Raw genomic sequence first — 17,107 nt, 5'->3', positions numbered from 1 at the left:
GAGTGTGGTTGACCCCCATCTGCTTTTACACTGTACCACAGTTGTTTTGCTTTTTGCTATTTTGGTGTGCTAAAGCAGCCCTAAGGGATTGTGCAAACTTAGGTCCTTGAGATTAAAGAAAACCTGCAATGGCTAAAAGAGGAAGAAGGAGTTTACAAAGCAAAAAGCAAACCTTCCCCCCACCCCATTTTTTTTAGTGCATTAGTATAAGTCATTCTTTTTTTTTTTTTTTTAGTTTAAAATAATTATTTTGTTATTTTTGTGCATTTTTATTGTTTAAACTAGTAGCAAGTAGAAGTACCAGCTGAAACAGGGACTTGTAGTGATTATACAAGTGGTTATACAAGTATAGGATACGTTGCTCTCAAAGACCTTGCAGTCTAAATTGACAGGACTGATCAGCATGTGGTGTGGAAAGGGAGAGCAGCAAGGAGGTAGAAAAATGGTGAAACTTTGCCACGTACATCCTGGTTTTGGGATGAATTTTCCACGCTTTACTATTTGCTAAATATCTTCATGAAGTATAGGAGTGAGAATAATGAGACTACAAAAACCTGTAGAAAAAATTAGGAAACTTTTATTTTAGCTTCTTGTTTCTTTTCCTTTGTTTTAAAATCTTGGCTCTTGGTGTCTGTGTTTATGTGAGACTCTGCTCATACTCATGGTGATGAAGAAAATTGGGAAAATGAGAACAGGTGAAAATCTTAAAAAAACAGTAGCTTGACTTTTCTGTCAGATAGGAAGAAACATGTTTTTAAAACTAGCTTCCTGCTGGTTTAGGCCTGATTCCTGATCTCTGCAGATTTTTATTTGGAACTGCATGTTTAGGAGGAGGTCAGTTAACAGCAAAGTGGTCGCCTCTTGCAATCCAAACCTCAGGCACGCTTGTAAATGACAGTGAGACATACCCTGTGAACGTGATGTGAACAGGATCAACAGGCCGCATTTAAAAGTGATGCTGGGTGGGTAGGACTGAATCATAATAATTGAGCAGATAGTCTGTAAAAGTAGCATATGCAAGGATCCATTACTTAAGGGAGATTTTGTTGAAGCATCTGGTTGCATAGGAAATCTCTTTCTTATTCCTTGCTCTATCATACATTATAAATCAGCATGATTTTTTGTGTGAGGAATCCCGTTGGAGCTGCTGCCCATGAACAGTGTGCAGCATCAGTGCTCAGATCCCACTTGGTGATGGAGTAGAGGGAGCTGCTGCAGATGCCTGGGCTGCTTCGGGATGTGCTGCCTCTTGCCTCTGTCACTGGAGGAAGGTCAAGTGGCACTATGTGAAAGAGAAATAGAAAGACTGTGTCAGGTCATCATCTGATTTTTTTTTTTTCTTAAAGCGTGGCAATAGAATGAAATTTGCTGCTCTTTGTCGTGGTTTAGCCACAGTCAGCAGCTAAGCACCACGCAGCTGCTCACTCACTCCCCCCACCCCAGCAGGATGGGGGAGAGAATCAGAAGAGCAAAAGCAGGAAAACTTGTGGGTTGAGGTAAGAACAGTTTAATAATTTTAAAAAAGTATAATTATTATGATAACGATGATAATATAATAAAAAAGAAAATAATGAGAGAGAGAAATGAAGCCCAAAAATAAAAGGAATAAAAAGACCCACAAGGAATGCAACTGCTTACTGCCTGCTGACCAACGCTGCCGGTCCCCAAGCCGCGATCACTGCCCGCCCCCCAGTCAGCTCCCCCTAGTTAATATATTGGGCATGAAGTCATATGATATGGAATATCCCTTTGGCCAGTTTGGATCAGCTCTCTTATCAGTGCCCCCGGCACGGCATGGGAGGCTGGAAAAGTCCTTGACTAGTACAAGCACTGCCCAGCAACAACTAAAACATCAGTGTGTTATCAACATTATTTTCATACTAAGTCCAAAACACAGCACTGTGCCAGCTGCAGTGAAGAAAATTAACTGTAACCCAGCTAAAACCATGACACACTTATTCATGTGTGGTTTGTTCAGAAGAAGGGTAACTCGACCTTCTTCCCATGGTCCTTTCACCCACGCAGGCCTTGAGAGAGGATGTGGGTTCCTGGGGTGACAGGAGCAGGACTTGGCAACCCTCTTACCTGGTTGGGCAATATCACAGATTGCTGAACACAGCCCTGCTGTTGCAGCAGAGCATATGCACAGCTGCACTGCAACAGCTATCGAACCAATTGTTGGGACTTTTTATTTTCTGTGAAACAACACTTGTTTTGGTATGCTTATAAGCACGTTGTAAATGACATCAAAACATATTTAGGAATTAAATGCCTCCTGAGGAAAAAACAGCTTTTCTTTTTTAAAGCTTTTTCTTTAAAAACAAAAATAAATTTAAAAAAAATCCAACACAGTTAATCCCAGTGTGTGGCTTTAGCCCCAGGCAAGGGTTTTTCTTCCCCTCTCCTCCCCCCGCTACTGAGAAAACACTGAATTCATTCACAACAGCAACAAATGCAATGTCCTGGAGGAGAGAGAAGACTGACAGGGAACTGAGTGCAGATGAGCCACACAAACTCCTAATCTAAGTTTAGCAACAGCAACAATAAAAAGGAAATCTGTAAATACAGAAACTCTAAGGACAGTTGCATTCTGCTATGGGTTATTCTTTTCATGTAAGGAGAATCCATGAAAGCCAGTGTGATGGTAGTTCATCAAATCATATCAACAGCCTTCAGCACTGGAAGTATTGGCTTTGGGATTTAAACTCTCACAGGGAAGTAAGAGCCCATCCTTTCCGTAGCTTTTTGGTAACTAAAGAAGTTTGGACAATTTCTAATATTTCTGACAGCAGTAGTTACTCTGAGGCTGACGTGCTTATTTATTATATGTAAATTCTAATGCTTTATAATTGGTAGCAAAAAATTCTACATTTGTGTTTTCGCTAAGAAACATGAAGTTTTTATATCGCTCTATTTTTGCTTGTGTCCTGCCTACCTCAGAGAAGTTACTAAGCAGAAGCACTCATCTTAAAATATAAATGTTGTCTTAAGCTTACTCCATTATTCAAGCAATGTTTAGTGTAACCCTGTCATTTTCTTATAGTGATCCAGCTGCCAAAGCTCTCTGGGAGTCCTTCATGAACCTCAAACAAAAGGAAGCTGTGATGGAGGCTAGGAGACACCTTGTGGAGGCTGCGAGCAGAGAAAATTTACCTATTAAGATGAGCATGGGTGAGTAGTGTGACATACCCTTCCCGCTGTAGTGGTAATGTGAAAGATGATGTCAGCTCCTTTTCTTCCACTTAACCCTCTCGAGAAAAACTCATCCCCATCCTTGTCCATGGATTTCAGGTGAGCATCGTGGCTACCATAGGATCTTTCTGGTATATAAGTGAGAGGCAAGTGTTTTCTTTTAAATACAGCAACCTTAAAGTGATTAAGAGCAGTGGTAAAGCAGTGGAGTTCTATGAAGGAGGTTTTTAAAGGCATACAAATGGTTAGCAATGCTGCTTGTCTTTATTCTGCAAAGTGTGAGATTTTGGGTATTCTTAAAAAGTTAGCAGGATTTGTGTCCCGGAAGCAGGAATTGCAAGTAGCCGCTGATCTGATGGAAGTTGTGCAGATCTTGGATATGATTACATTACACAGGTAGTGATTGCATTACATAGGTGGTGAGGTTTATGTGAAGTAAGACTGCCTGGCTCAAGAGACTTTAAGCTGAAAACCATGTTTAGGCACTCTTGAAACCTGAATTCTTCAAAATATTAGGGATACAGAATATAACATAATGACTTTCAAGAGCTTTTTTAGAACCTCATTCTCACTATATACCACATTCAGTGTAATGAAAGAATTGATATTATATTAGGCTTATAAAAACAATTATATTGCTCAATACTGCAATAATTTTTTTTCATTCTGTCTTCTCTGCACTTATCTGCACTTCTCTGCACTTATAAGTGAGTTTTTATTATTTTACCTCAGGTTCTGCCTGTATTGGATGATCTTGGTGGTTTGCACACTGATTTTCCCAATACTTAGGGTATTTTCTGGGTTTTTTATGGCCCTAATATTAAATGTCAGAGTTTTTTCTGGCATGAAAGTTGCCTCTCATACTCTGTACTAGGACCAGCTGTGTCAGATGGTAAGAGTATCTTCCTACTACTATTCTTTTTTCTTTTTTTTCACCCCTGGAAATAAGGAGTGAATTACATTTGAAAGCAAAGCTTTGAATTCCATTTGGTGTAGCCGAGGCCTCCTGCAGTGGCCACCTGCCTGAAAAACTGCATCATGTGTGACACTGGCAGCACGGGAACCCTGTGCAGTGATGAGAAACTTGATCCCATCCTGTTTCTGTATTTTCAGTGGAAGGAAAATAAATTTGGTTGTTTTGTGGACTTTGAAAGGGTTCTCATTACTCAGAGGTGTGCGTGTGCTTGCTCACGTTTCCTGTGCAGCTAACGTGCCTGACGCCCGGCTTTCTTCTTTCTTTGCCTGGCTGCGTGTGGCAGGAGCTCTGACAGTTGTGGGAGGACTCAGAGCTCAAGATTTGGCTCTCTGGTATCTTTTGAATGTGTCCTCCTCCTCCTGAGAGGGAGACAGTAGAAGAACTGTAGAAAAGGGCATATGTCTTCTCCCCAACACCCCCAGATATCTGCAGGCCACTGGGAACTCCATCTTCTCCCATTGAAATCAGCAGGGCTGGAGAGAGGAGAAGAGTTCTGAGGAAGGAGAAGAAAGAGAAATAAAGAAAATCAACAATTTTGGCCATATTTTTTGAGCTGAGTAGATTGGAGCGCTGCTTTCAGGTGCTCTTGATTTGCATATTCATTTTATTAGTTGTATCAAGTAAAGTGGTAGTGGGGATGTCTGAAGTCCTACTGATTGTTTCAGAAGGGTTTAGTGTAGAAAGAAGGTGGCTGAAGATAGGATGAGCAGAGCTGGCAACATTTTGTTGAAAGTTCTGGTGGATGGACTCTTGGAGCAATTTCTCAAAGCAGTTTCAAATTTAAGACCAGGTCTGTGACATTTGTAAATAGAGCAGGATTCTCTCATTTTTTTGTAGCTGTCTGATACTCAGCTTTTCAGATGGGCCATGAAGTGGTCTTATACCATCTTCAAGGAATATTTGCATTTTTCTTTTTTTCTTCCATTTATGCCTGAGGAAAGTGCATATTTTATCTGACATTTCACTTTGTGAGTGAAAGAGTTACAATGTCGTTACAAACTTAAGCAAGTGACACAGGCTAGTAAGCTGTTCAGAAAATCCTGTTTCATTTCGCAAAGAGGAATAGCAAGTCTTGGGAAACCTCATCACAGAGGGAGACAAAGAGCCAAGTGATGGTCCATAAAGCCAACTAGAACACAAAACTATGGAGTTACTTTGCCCTTTGCTTACAGAACAAAACCTGAGCTCTATAGCTATGCAGCATATTTGATTTTTTTTTTTATGTCAGCCCTGGAGAAGGCAGGCAAAGCACAGTGCAGAATTCCAGCCAGCATAAAGGCTTACGCATGGTACATCCGGTTTACTTATTCTTTAATCCATTCCATCCATAAGTACATAACATGGGCATATAGGTTTTGAAGATGTAATTTCCTGTGATGTTTAGTAATGCTGCCAGTGTTGACTTTTGGGGAGTATTTGCTTGGTATTGCTTACTGTGTGCATGCTGACATTGAGACTCTTCCTTACAGGGTTCTATAAACACACTGAAAACGTGTTACTAACATAGTAGTTACATCTAAGTTTTGCCTTAACCCTTTCAGCTAGATATATTTCTCAAAACAGAATGTGCTTGCATGTAAACAGGTGGAGCTGTCTTTTGCTAGAAGTCCATTTTAAATAGAGACATATACCATATACATATATATATATGCACACACACATGCTTTAAAAAACAAACAATCAAATAATGCTTTTTTAAGAACTACATCAGCTCCATTTTGCCTCTGAGGCAGTTGCATTTGTGTGTTGGATGCCCAAGTGAATGCTGATAAATATCTGGGGAAGATGAATATTTGCCAAGTTGTGGTCAGATATCCCATTGTGTAGGTGTAAATGTGTAGATGTAAATTATTTTGGTGTAATAAAAATCCTGTCATTTAAAGAAATTTATTTTATTTAAAGAATTAAGTCTCCTTTTGGAAAGCTCTTTGGAAGACAGTTTAGAAGATCATCAGAATAGCTTTTTGGTGAGATTTAAAGCATTGTGCTAAATTCAAGTGAGATTGTAAATACTGGAAAGGGATTACTTCTGCTCGGTTCTTAAAGGAAGTGACTGTAAGGAGTTCTGCTCTGAAGCAGCAGCCTGACTTACAGAACAGCGGAAGGGTTGCTGAGTTTTTCCATTCCTCTACTTCCCATTCCCTTTTTCATAGGTGTGATGCATATCTTAATCATCTTCTGAACGCGGCAGTCCATGAATCTCTTGTTGAAAGCTTTGCTATTAGCATAGTATTTGGCAGCAGTAAAAACTTTGCTACAAATGTTCTTTTGTGGCTTTAGAAACACCCTTGCTCTTCTGTTTGAAAAGAGCACAGTAAACCTTGATCGAGTCTGAATTCCTTTATTGTGTCTTTCTACTGGCATGGAGACTGCTGAAAGTCAAAACACTGGTATAGTAACGGAAACAAAGTGCAGTCTGCTGTTACACGAGCCCTTGTTAGCAGAAGAAAAGCCTTTTGGCTTCTTTCCATCTGAACTGTACAAATACAGTTTTAAAAATCAAGCTTACTACAAAATTAGGAAAGCCTCAGGCTTTGTGAAGTAAAGAGGAGTACTTTAACTTTTTTAGATAGGTTGGTTTGCATGGGTTGAATTGAACTCTAAAATTTGTTAGGGTAGATATAGGAAGGTCCCGAAATTTTAGCCTGGAGATATGAAATAATATTCTGAGTTAGAAAAGTACCTTAAAATGGAAAGGAAAACATAGGTGAATACCTTATCTAAAACCATAAAACGTAAAGATAATAATGTAAAATGTGCTTCTTTTTTTAATGAATGAAAAGTTGCATTGGACTGTAATGGTGTTTAATATGCTATCTACTCTTGACAAGATCAATGTAAAAATATTCAAATTCAACACCATCAATTCCCAGAATAAACTTTAGGGAAAAAAGCTACCTGCTAAGAAAATGAGTTGCAATAAATTAGGTAAGTACACACACAACTTCCCAGATAAATCAAGTCTGATCTCAGTTATCTAAAATCCACCCCGGCCAACCATTAGGACAATTCTGTGAGAGAGACAGGTAGTGAGACAACGTTAGTCTGGGTTTGAGGCCTTTACAAAGGAGGAAAAGGCAGGTCAGCACGGCAGGGCTCAAAGCTGTCTGCAGGGTGTTTGAATCCCTTCTGCAGCATGCCTCTGGATAAAAGATGGGTCACTGGATAACAGCTAGGCTTGGGAGACACTATGGCCCCCAGTTATGCAGAGAGGAGATCTGGTTCTTGGGATGTTTTATGTCAACTTCTCTGTTGCCTGTTTACCTGGTCTCCAAACCCATCAGGAGAGCAAACTGCAGAATCAGTGAGGCAGCAACCAAAGTCTCCCTCCCAGGCATCCTCATGAAGCAGGAGGCTTCCCGAACCAACTTGACTGGGACAGGCCTGGCTTAGCCCAAGGAGTCCCGGATTCCTGATCATGATTCTCACAGTGCTGCTCCAAGGGCTCACTGGTGTTCTCAGGGCATTTTTCCAAGGAGAGGGGGGATGCTGCTTGTCTCAGACCTGAACTCCTTCCATCGTGCAGCCTGGATCCTGAGCAGGTGGTTCCTGAGCTTAATTAGACTGTACTTTGCCTCATCAAAAGTAACAGAAGTCCTGCAGTGTGGGACTATCTAGCCAAGCGGATTTGGTTTTTCCAGCCTGTTGCAATACTGAGTTCCTGATTTCTCCCTGTAGTGCAACTAAAAATATAGTGTTGACCTGAAGCAAATGTTCCCAATCTCAGTGATGGTCAATATAGCAGATGTTTTGTTACATCACTCACCCCTGGAGGCAGGAAGACTTTTTGCTTCTCAGAGTGCTAAATGGTTTTGAAGAATTTGAACAGATTCTGAAAGTTTTGGATACATTCCTACTTGGGGGGCTTCTATATAGGCCTTGGCATTCCCGGGGGAATGCTCTTTGCATATAGTGGGGTTAGGCTTTCCCTGATAACTCCTGATGAAGATGATCATTCTGAATATTCATTACCGTACTGAGAACTGTAGAAAGAAATTGATATTATGGCTATTTCACCTTGCAGTGTTACACCAGTGTTGTGGTTTAACCCTAGTCAGTAACTAAGCACCACCCAGCCGCTTGCTCACTGCCCCTCCCCAGCGGGATGGGGAAGAGGATTGGAAGAGTGAAAGTGAGAAAACTTGAGGGTTAAGATAAAGACAGTTTAACAGGTAAAGCAAAAGCCACACACATGAGCAAAGCAAACCAAGGAATTAATTCACTGCTTCCCATCAGCAGGCAGGTGTTCAGCCATCTCCAGGGAAGCAGGGCTCTGTCACATGCAATGGTTATTTGGGAAGACAAACACCATAACTCAGAACGTCCGCCCCTTCCTTCTTCTTCCCCCAGCTCTATATGCGGAGCATGATGCTGGTGGGGTGGTGTGAGGAGCAGAAAAGGCCCTGACTCTGTGTAAGCCCTGCTCAGCAGTAACAAACCATCCCTGTGTAATCAGCACTGTTTCCAGCACAAATCCAAAACACGGCCCCATACTGGCTACTGTGAAGAAAATTAATTTTGTCCTAGCCAAAACCATCACAACCAGGATGAAGTTCAGGCTTTCAGCCCTGTTGAGTATGGTCATAGTGTTCACCAAACTAAATAGATCCCATCTTCTGATAGTCACATGGTTTTGCCAGTCTAGGACAGAGATGTTGCTTCAAGCTCCAGATATGCAAGAAGTATGTAGCCTTCTGCTGTTTTTCTTAAGCAATTAAACTTTTTAAGTCATCTCTGTAACTCATTACCTACAACAGAAAAGATGAAAGGATACTGATATTCCTGCCAACAAAGTTCTCTGTTTTTCAGATGTGACAAAATAGTCGAGATCGAGAGATGTTCAGGAGCAGAACAGTTTGTTTCTCATCAGTAGGTGACATTGCATTTGTGTGTAGCATTGCTTAGAAGCATCACCATCTGAGGAGCCATCTTTGCACTAATCGTTACGCTTCTTTCAAGTTAGATGCTGAATTCAGGAAAGTGGTGTGCCAGTTCATTTCTTCAGTCTCACCTGCCGATACACAGAGTAGCATCCTTGAGAGCACAAAACAATTGCTCAAAAGATAAAACAAACATACCTTAGAATAACTGGAAATATGTGAGGTGTGATGTCCATGTGTGTATTTTGCAATTTATCCTCTATTCCTTCTTTTTCAGTCTAGCACATACAGGTTCCTATAGTTGAAAGAAACATGTAATTTATGAGCAGCAAGTACTTGTGCTCTTGGTGTGAATGCTGTGCAGGCTGAACAGTGAATGGAGTGCTTACTGGGCTTGGAAATGGCTGTTAGTGTGGAGGCAACAGCGTAGCAGAAGCTTGGTGGTAAAGCAGAGGATAAGGTAGTAGCAGAAGGCTCATTTTGAGAGCATAGATGTTCATCCTTTCTTATCAAGTGCATCCTAGAGAAGGAATGCTGTAATATGCAGCTGACTGAAAAGGTTTGGCAGGAAATTTGCCCTTTTTGATGGCTGCCTGCAGCTTACCACAGAATGAGTGGTATCAACAAATATTGATGAATTGTAAAATAATTTTGGGTTGGAAGGGATCTCTGGAGGTCATCTAGCCAACCCTCTGCTCAAACCAAGGACAGCTTAAGTGTTAGAGTAGATATGTTGGATTGTTTAGCTGAATTTTGAATATGTCCAAGGATGGCAGTTCCATAGCCTGTCTTGTACCCTGCACCAGTCTTAATGGCTCTCGTGGAGAAAATTTTCTTTATGTAGACTTTTATTTTTCACTTGCTGCAGTGTGTGACTATTGCTTCTTGTCTTCTCACTGTGCACCTCCAAGAAGTCTGATTCAGTCTTCTCTGTAATCACTTGTTACGTCCTTGAAGACAGTGAGTAGCTCCCCTCCCTACTTTCATTTCTTGAGACTAAACAAACCCATCTCCTTCAGCCATTACTTGTGCATCATTTTCTCTAGCCCCTTGAACCACTTAGTGACCCTTCTCTGGACCCACTGTTGTGTCTCTCATACTGTGGAGCCCAAAACATCACACTCCAGATGCTGTCTCACAAGTATTAAACAGAAGTTTATAACCACTTCCTTCTGCCTGCTGGCTACATTTGTGCTGATGCCACCTAGTACGTGGTTCGCTTCCATTGCTGCAAGGGCGTATGGCTGATTCATGTTCAACTTGACAGACACATCTAATCCTGAACTTTAGAGGGATTTAGGTCACAGATCCACTATTAGACTATTGCAAATGAAAGGAACACAGGAAAATTGGAAGTGAAGGCTGGAAAAAAAAGGACTTTGCTGCAAAACGGCATGTGGAATGTGGCAAAAGGCTTGCTAGTGTCTGCAGGCATCCATGAAATGTGTCCTTAGTGAGTGCTATTGTTTCTCCAGTTGAAAAGAGAACTGGAATGCCTGTGTCCCAAATGTTGAAATATTGTGCTAGCAAATAATAGTTTTTAATCCTCCTTGTTGGCCTTTTGCTCAAACAGTGGAAATATATAAAAATGAGAGGAATTGTTATGCATGGTTACTTAAGCTTACTGTTGTTGACAGCATTTCTTTTATTTGGGCAAGAGCTTGAGGACCAAAAAAGATGTACTGTGCCACATCCAGACACAGACTGTGAGTCTTTAATACCAAGTAGTTTAAAAGTGAAGGAACTCTTAACTGGTGTGCAGTATATTTCACAAGGAAGAAGAAAAGTCTAAAGCGATAAAGGCAGCTGTAGGTAGCTTGTTATTATGCAGCTCTGTTGATCTTGTAGCTGCTCATCTGATTGAGTCTTTTTTTTTTTTTTTTTTTTTTAAACAACTTACCAGTTTCTTTCCTTCGTCTCTTACCTTTGCTTTCTCCCCTCCCTTAAATAGTCTTTCAGTGGGTTATATTCCTTTATGACTTGGGGAAAAAACTACTCTGCATCTACTGTTATTTGTGCACTGGCTAGTATATCTTCAATGGCAGAGTATCAATTTGACCCCTAAAGTGCAGTTTTTTTCTGGGAAATGTACACACTAAAATCCACCTGACTGAAGAGAGAAGAGAGGAAAAAATAATGATAGAGCATCCATGCCATTTACACAGCCTACCTTGAAATACCAAGTCTTCATCTTAATTGTAGAGATGAAAAGAATGGTGTGGAACTTGCAACCCCACTGGATTCTCCTACTGCAACAACGGCTACAGCTTCTGGGAGTGGGTTTGGAACTGGGCCTGGAAGATAAGTCCTGCCCTCTGCTTAAGGGAAACATGCTTAATTAAGAGAAGGGAGACTGGGATAGATAATGTGAAGTGCGCTCATAACAAAATGAAATAAATTTTAACCAGAGCAGTTTAGCAGAGATGTTTTAATACAAAACTGAAATTACTCAGAATAGTATATATATATAAAAAAGTAGTAGTTCTGTAGAGCATCCTGTACTGCCTCTATTGCAAGAAGTTTATTCGGAGGCAAAATTTCTCACTCAGTATTTTAGGAAGGTATTCCGTGCAGGTGACCATAAATGGCTTTTTGCTGTTCTTGTTTAGGAAATCAAGTGTTGTTCAGATTTGTTCTGAGTGTTGTGGGCTGGTTTGGGCTTATGGTTTTTGTTTGTTTCTTTGTTTAATGACTACTGTATTATGTGAATTTACATTTTAAAAAAAGTTTAATATTGGGACGACTCACACTTAATTTAAGTTTAAAGAAAGACTTCAAGCTGGTTCTGAAGTATCAAGTAACATGTTTTACCCTACGCTTTTGTTGAATTTTTTAGTTTTTTTTAAATTCTGTAACTTAATATTCTTGCAGAAATAATATTTCCTAGGTTAAGTTAGTTTACAAAGCTTCAGTAAAAGTATTTTTGTCTCAACTGTCTCTTGTTTAGTGAATAGCCTACTGCATGCTAAATAGTCTCTTATGGTGTAAGATGGGTAATGCTTCAATCCCTAATAAAATTGTAAAGCATGTCATACTTGTGTCTCATACCTCATTTACTTTGTACTTCACTGCTATAAAACAGTTAGCAGGTGGAAGTGAAACACAGAACCCTGTTCAGTGACGTGAAACAGAGAAATATGCTGGTAGTATGTTATCTTTGATTAAACTGTAGTTGGCACATGGATGCAGGACTATTTGGCTAACCTTACTGTTACTTTGAAGAGGGGAGTGGGGTGACAATGGTCTTTCTATGTGTCTGAACTTTGTGGAAAAAGTTTTTTGTTGTTTTCGGGGTTTTTTTTTTGAATTTCAAATTTTTTTCTAGACAGTAAACCCAAACACTTAAATGTGAACTTCTGGCCAGGTGTCCTTCCATGTCTGGTTGTGATTAGGGTTGAAGATAATTCTTAAAAATTTAAAAGAAAACAGAAGTGTCTTGCTCTTGCAGGAGTTCTGCAAATAATTTCATTATTTATATTCTTCGCTAATGTAATACTGCAAAGCTTATATTAACTTCAGTATGAAGTCTTTTTTTCTTAATAAAAGTATTGTGAAAAGCCTATATTAATGTGGTCTTTAGACAATTTACATGATATTCACAATAGTTGGGCATAAACATTAATGTACAGATAAACATTTGTGAAGCTTTGAAACAAAGGTTTAATGTAAATGTACATTGTTATTAATTTTATATACTGTATATCTTTAAGAGGAAATGACCGTGGGTTAAAAGCTTAGAAATTTAAATAGCAATTACTTGCATATATAGTGGTAAATAATATTGTTTTGAGAGATGTCATAAGTCACAGTACTACTTCATTGGCTGGAATCTCTAATCCTGCTTTATAGAAATAAGCTTATTATATATATATATATATATACACACACACACACACACTCTTTAGATATATATAAAGTGTATATATATAAAAGTAAGGTATTAAAGATGGTATTTGTTAGTTACTGAATGCTGATGCAACTTCCTGAAAAGAAAATTGTATTGCCATCTTCTGTTCCCTGCTAAAATTTATTTGGTGTTTTTCAGGTAAGCACCAGAGATTTCTTTTATTCACTGAGCTTACCTTAGTTTTTGCTGATGTTGAGTTCTATTATGTCTTCTTAGTCTTGAAAAGAAATATTTTGAAGTTTTGTTTGTGTTTTTTTAAAAAGCCACTGTACTTGTAGGCTGTCCATTTGTGATGATCAAGATATGGTTAAAAACACAGGAGCAGGTCCCTTAAGTTTCTTTGAACTTGGGTGAAAAATAAAACGCTTAGTCTTTAAGTTGAAGAAAAGGAAATTCACTGCAATTGCTGTTATTTATATCTGTGGGGAGGCAGACTGACTGGAAATAAAATACAACTTGCTGTACCTGTGTGCTGTGATACCTCCATTTCATAGGGTGCATCAACCATGATGACCGTGTTTTACATCAGCACGAGACTTCATGAATGTGGGTTGGGAGATGCCAGTTCTGGTGTAGGCTTGGCACGCAGCAGAAACACATGGCACCTGCTCTTTGCTGGAACACTGGGGCCGTTGTGGGTATCAGCACTAAGTCCCATGCTTTGTGTGTCTTAGGAGGTGACAGAAGGGGCTTCAGAATGTCTTTACATTAAGAAAGGAGCCATCTAGTGAAAAAAAGGGGGGAGTAAACTTGAAGAAAGTAGCTGAGAGCGATGTAGAAGTACAGGAGTGAAGTGTCACTGAGAACAGCCGGTGCTGAAGGATTTAAACCAAAGAGAGTACGTGCTGGTGTGCTTGCAAAGTCTCTAAGTTTAAGACTTGAGGTGGAACATGGCAATACAGTAAAACTGGGTGGCTTGCCCAGTATTTTTTTTCCAAGCATAATTGTGTAAGCCTCATCATTCAGTCTTGCACAGGATGACTCGTTACACAAGAGACATGGTAAATTACATATGTACATACTCATACATCATCATGTTTTCCATCCCTATTCATTTGCTTACCACCCAAAATGATTGTTAGGGTATTCTCAGCTGCAGAAGTCTTCCAGAAATCATCAGAGAAATAATCAGTCCTGTGAATAATGTACCAAAGAACAAAAGCGACCTCCCTCTCTCTGAGACAGCGTGCCAAGAACACGATGAAGTACTCAGTGTCTGAAAACATATGTCTTAGTGCTAAATGAGGACATGCACAAGCCACCTGAAATCCTTTGGGCATGATATTTTAAGACAAACAAGTTGATTCATTTCTATGAGAAGCTTAAAGCATTCAGGAGATGATTCAACCCAATTTGCAGATTTCAAATCCCTTTACAGTCACAGTTAATTACTGTTTTCAAGGACTACTGTTTTTTAGGGCTGGAGACCCTCTGGTTGGGACTTGGCCTACTGCTCAGTATTTATTAACCTGGTCAAAGAGAGGAATAAATAAGGTAACAAAATATGACCATGATACATATTCAGCTGAGATTAAGAAGGGGGTTTGAGACACTCTGGTATACCAGTATTTAACTGGAAGTTTAATATAGATGGTGACTCCTAGGAAGCTTAATTCTGGAAGATAAGATTTCACCTATTAATTCAAACAGTTCTGAAATTTGCTTTAATATTTGGGAGGGCAACCGGACAATACTGTAGATGCTGGCTAGATATGGTTTACTTTTTTGTTCGTACTGATTTAAGAGTGAAAAGGGGAACTGAATGGTAGAGTGCACAAAAAAAGGCAATAATGGGATGAAGTGGCCATGCATTTAAAACCTGGGATTCTGTGATTAACAGAAGTGTCATATGCTATTTTAGCCTTCTCTCCTAATTAGCCTCAGTCTTTTATTAGAAAATGAAACCATGCTTAAAATATTAGGTCTGTTACTATTCTTTCAAAATTCTTTTACGTGCCTTAAAACAAATCAAACCTAATCAATTAGGTGGGACAAATGTAACTAAAGCACTCTAATATAATCATCAAGATTTTCATTTCTAAGCACCTAAATGCAGATGCTGAAATATGACCCCAGTTATGATTTCACAGAATCACAGGTTGGAAGGGACCTCAGGGATCATCTAGTCCAACCTTTCTAGGAAGAGCACAGTCTAGACAAGACGGCCCAGCACCCTGTCCAGCCCCATCTTGAAGGTGGCCAATGTGGCCGCGTCAACCACTTCCCTGGGGAGATTATTCCAATGGTGACTGTCCTCACTGTGAAAAATTTTCCTCTCGTGTCCAGTCGGAATCTCCCCAAGAGCAACTTGTGTCCATTCCCCCTTGTCCTCTCCATGTGACTCCTTGTAAAAAGGGAGTCTCCATCTTCTTTGTAGCTGCCCCTTAAGTACTGGTACATGGTGATGAGATCCTTTTCTCAAGGCTGAACAAACCCAGTTCTCCCAGCCTATCCTCATATGGCAGGCTTCCCAGTCTTTCGATCATCTTGGTGGCCCTTCTCTGGACCCCTTCCAGCCTGTCCACATTTTTTTGTCTACTTCCCCACTCAATTTGGCGTCATCTGCAAACTTCATCAGGCTACACTTGATCCCATTATTCAGATCACTTATGAAGATGTTGAATATAAATGATCTATAAAGAACACTGTTCAAACAAGGATTTAATTATACAATATGCATCTAATGATGAATAATAAACTGTTTTTGTGATAACTAACTCAGTGCTCCAGCTGATGAGCCTGAAGCTGAGTCAGGTTAGATGTTCAGGCTCCCATGGCAAGTGGTAGTTGAGTGGCAAATAGCATCCAGCTTTATTTATTCTGGGTGTATACCTCTATTCCAGAATCTGCTAAACCTCAGTTTAGTTGCCACCATTGTCAATAGCTCCTGCAATACGCACCGTCAGACATGTGACAGGCGAGAAGTTCTGCCTCCCTGAAGGCCCATCACTCTGGAGTGACTTGAGTTGCACTGGAAAGTCCACGACAGGCAGGGAAGAGTGGTTGACCTCCAATGCCTGTGTCCTGCAGCTATTGCTAGGGTGGCAGGAGGAATGGGGTCAGTAAGGGCCAGCGAGGAAGGAAGGCTGGTCACAGCCCTTCCTTGGTGGCACACTGCTGCTGGGAGCAGGTGGCAGGAGCAGGCAGCAGGAGCAGGCTGCCACAGCCATGTGGTTTGGAGTGTACTTCAGGGGCTGCTCAGACCCCCAAGATGGATTTAGCCTGGGATTATTGTAGTGGAGACTTGCCATTTGTGCTCATACCTGTGACCATGGGATTCTCTGGATACTAGTGCTCCTGCAGTAGAAAAGGGAGAGAGGCTTACCAAGAGGCCATCAACCCCAGAGCAGATGGTTTTCTGTTTGTGGAAGATGAGCATATACTCTTAGAAATAAGCCTGTGACCTCTGCTTTCAGTCTGATGTAAGGTTTAGTGCTCTTCAGGTCCAGAGCCTTATTCTGGAGAAGCCAGCCAAACAGCTTCTCATACCGGCCTACTTTTCATCTCTCCAAAGAACTAGGGAGTAGTTGGCATTCTTCTCTTCTTTATTAACAATTTAAGGACTGGGTGACTTTTGAAGTGAACTAAACAAAAGTTGAAATCAAATTATTTTTGTGGCACTTGCTGTTAAAGAGTGTTACTGAAACTTCCTAAGAAGTAAAAAAGCATTTTGAGTTAATAACATCTGGAAATTACACTAACAAGGAGACATAAGGGGCGTCATCCATCCTACTAAATTGCTCGCACTTAGTTTGCAAAATATCCGACTCCCTTTGCAGTACTGTTGCCCAATTGGCTTTGTGGAGCATGAGAGCTTTCTACATTCCTTGCAAGTATCCGGCACTGGACATGGTCAGAGGCAAGCTACTGGGTGAGATAGCTCTATATTCCTAAGACTGTGGATGAGGGAAACAGTTTATTTGGATTTTTTTCAGCCCTCTACTGCCTTGAAAAATCTCGCCTGTGAACATAAGTGTGCCAAGGTCATTTCTTATTTGTGGTTCTGTCAAATGAAAAATGGACCTCAGCAAAAGTGCTCTAACAGTGAAGCTCAAAGTGCGTTCTTGCATAAAATTGAACTAAGTTTAAAGCTATGTGTATTTGGCGGTTCACGTAGTCTTGGAAAAGTGTCAATTTATTTATTCAACTGGT

The 17,107-nt window shown here is 40.3% G+C and overlaps 1 protein-coding gene across 3 annotated transcripts in view; it reads left to right on the top strand.

Moving 5' to 3' along the window:
* SCFD2 (sec1 family domain containing 2) overlaps positions 1 to 17,107 on the top strand; it is a 206,202-nt gene that overhangs the window by 33,084 nt on the left and 156,011 nt on the right. For all 3 annotated transcript variants that reach the window (XM_064449434.1, XM_064449433.1, XM_064449432.1), the window contains exon 3: positions 3,044 to 3,171. In XM_064449434.1, coding sequence (XP_064305504.1) covers positions 3,044 to 3,171 — 128 coding nt within the window. The remainder of the gene's footprint in view (positions 1 to 3,043; positions 3,172 to 17,107) is intronic.

Source organism: Phalacrocorax carbo, chromosome 4 (assembly GCF_963921805.1).
Source record: "Phalacrocorax carbo chromosome 4, bPhaCar2.1, whole genome shotgun sequence".
Classification (NCBI taxonomy): domain Eukaryota; kingdom Metazoa; phylum Chordata; class Aves; order Suliformes; family Phalacrocoracidae; genus Phalacrocorax; species Phalacrocorax carbo.
Note: the sequence above shows the minus strand (reverse complement) of the source record. Positions and strands in the feature narration are given on the sequence as shown.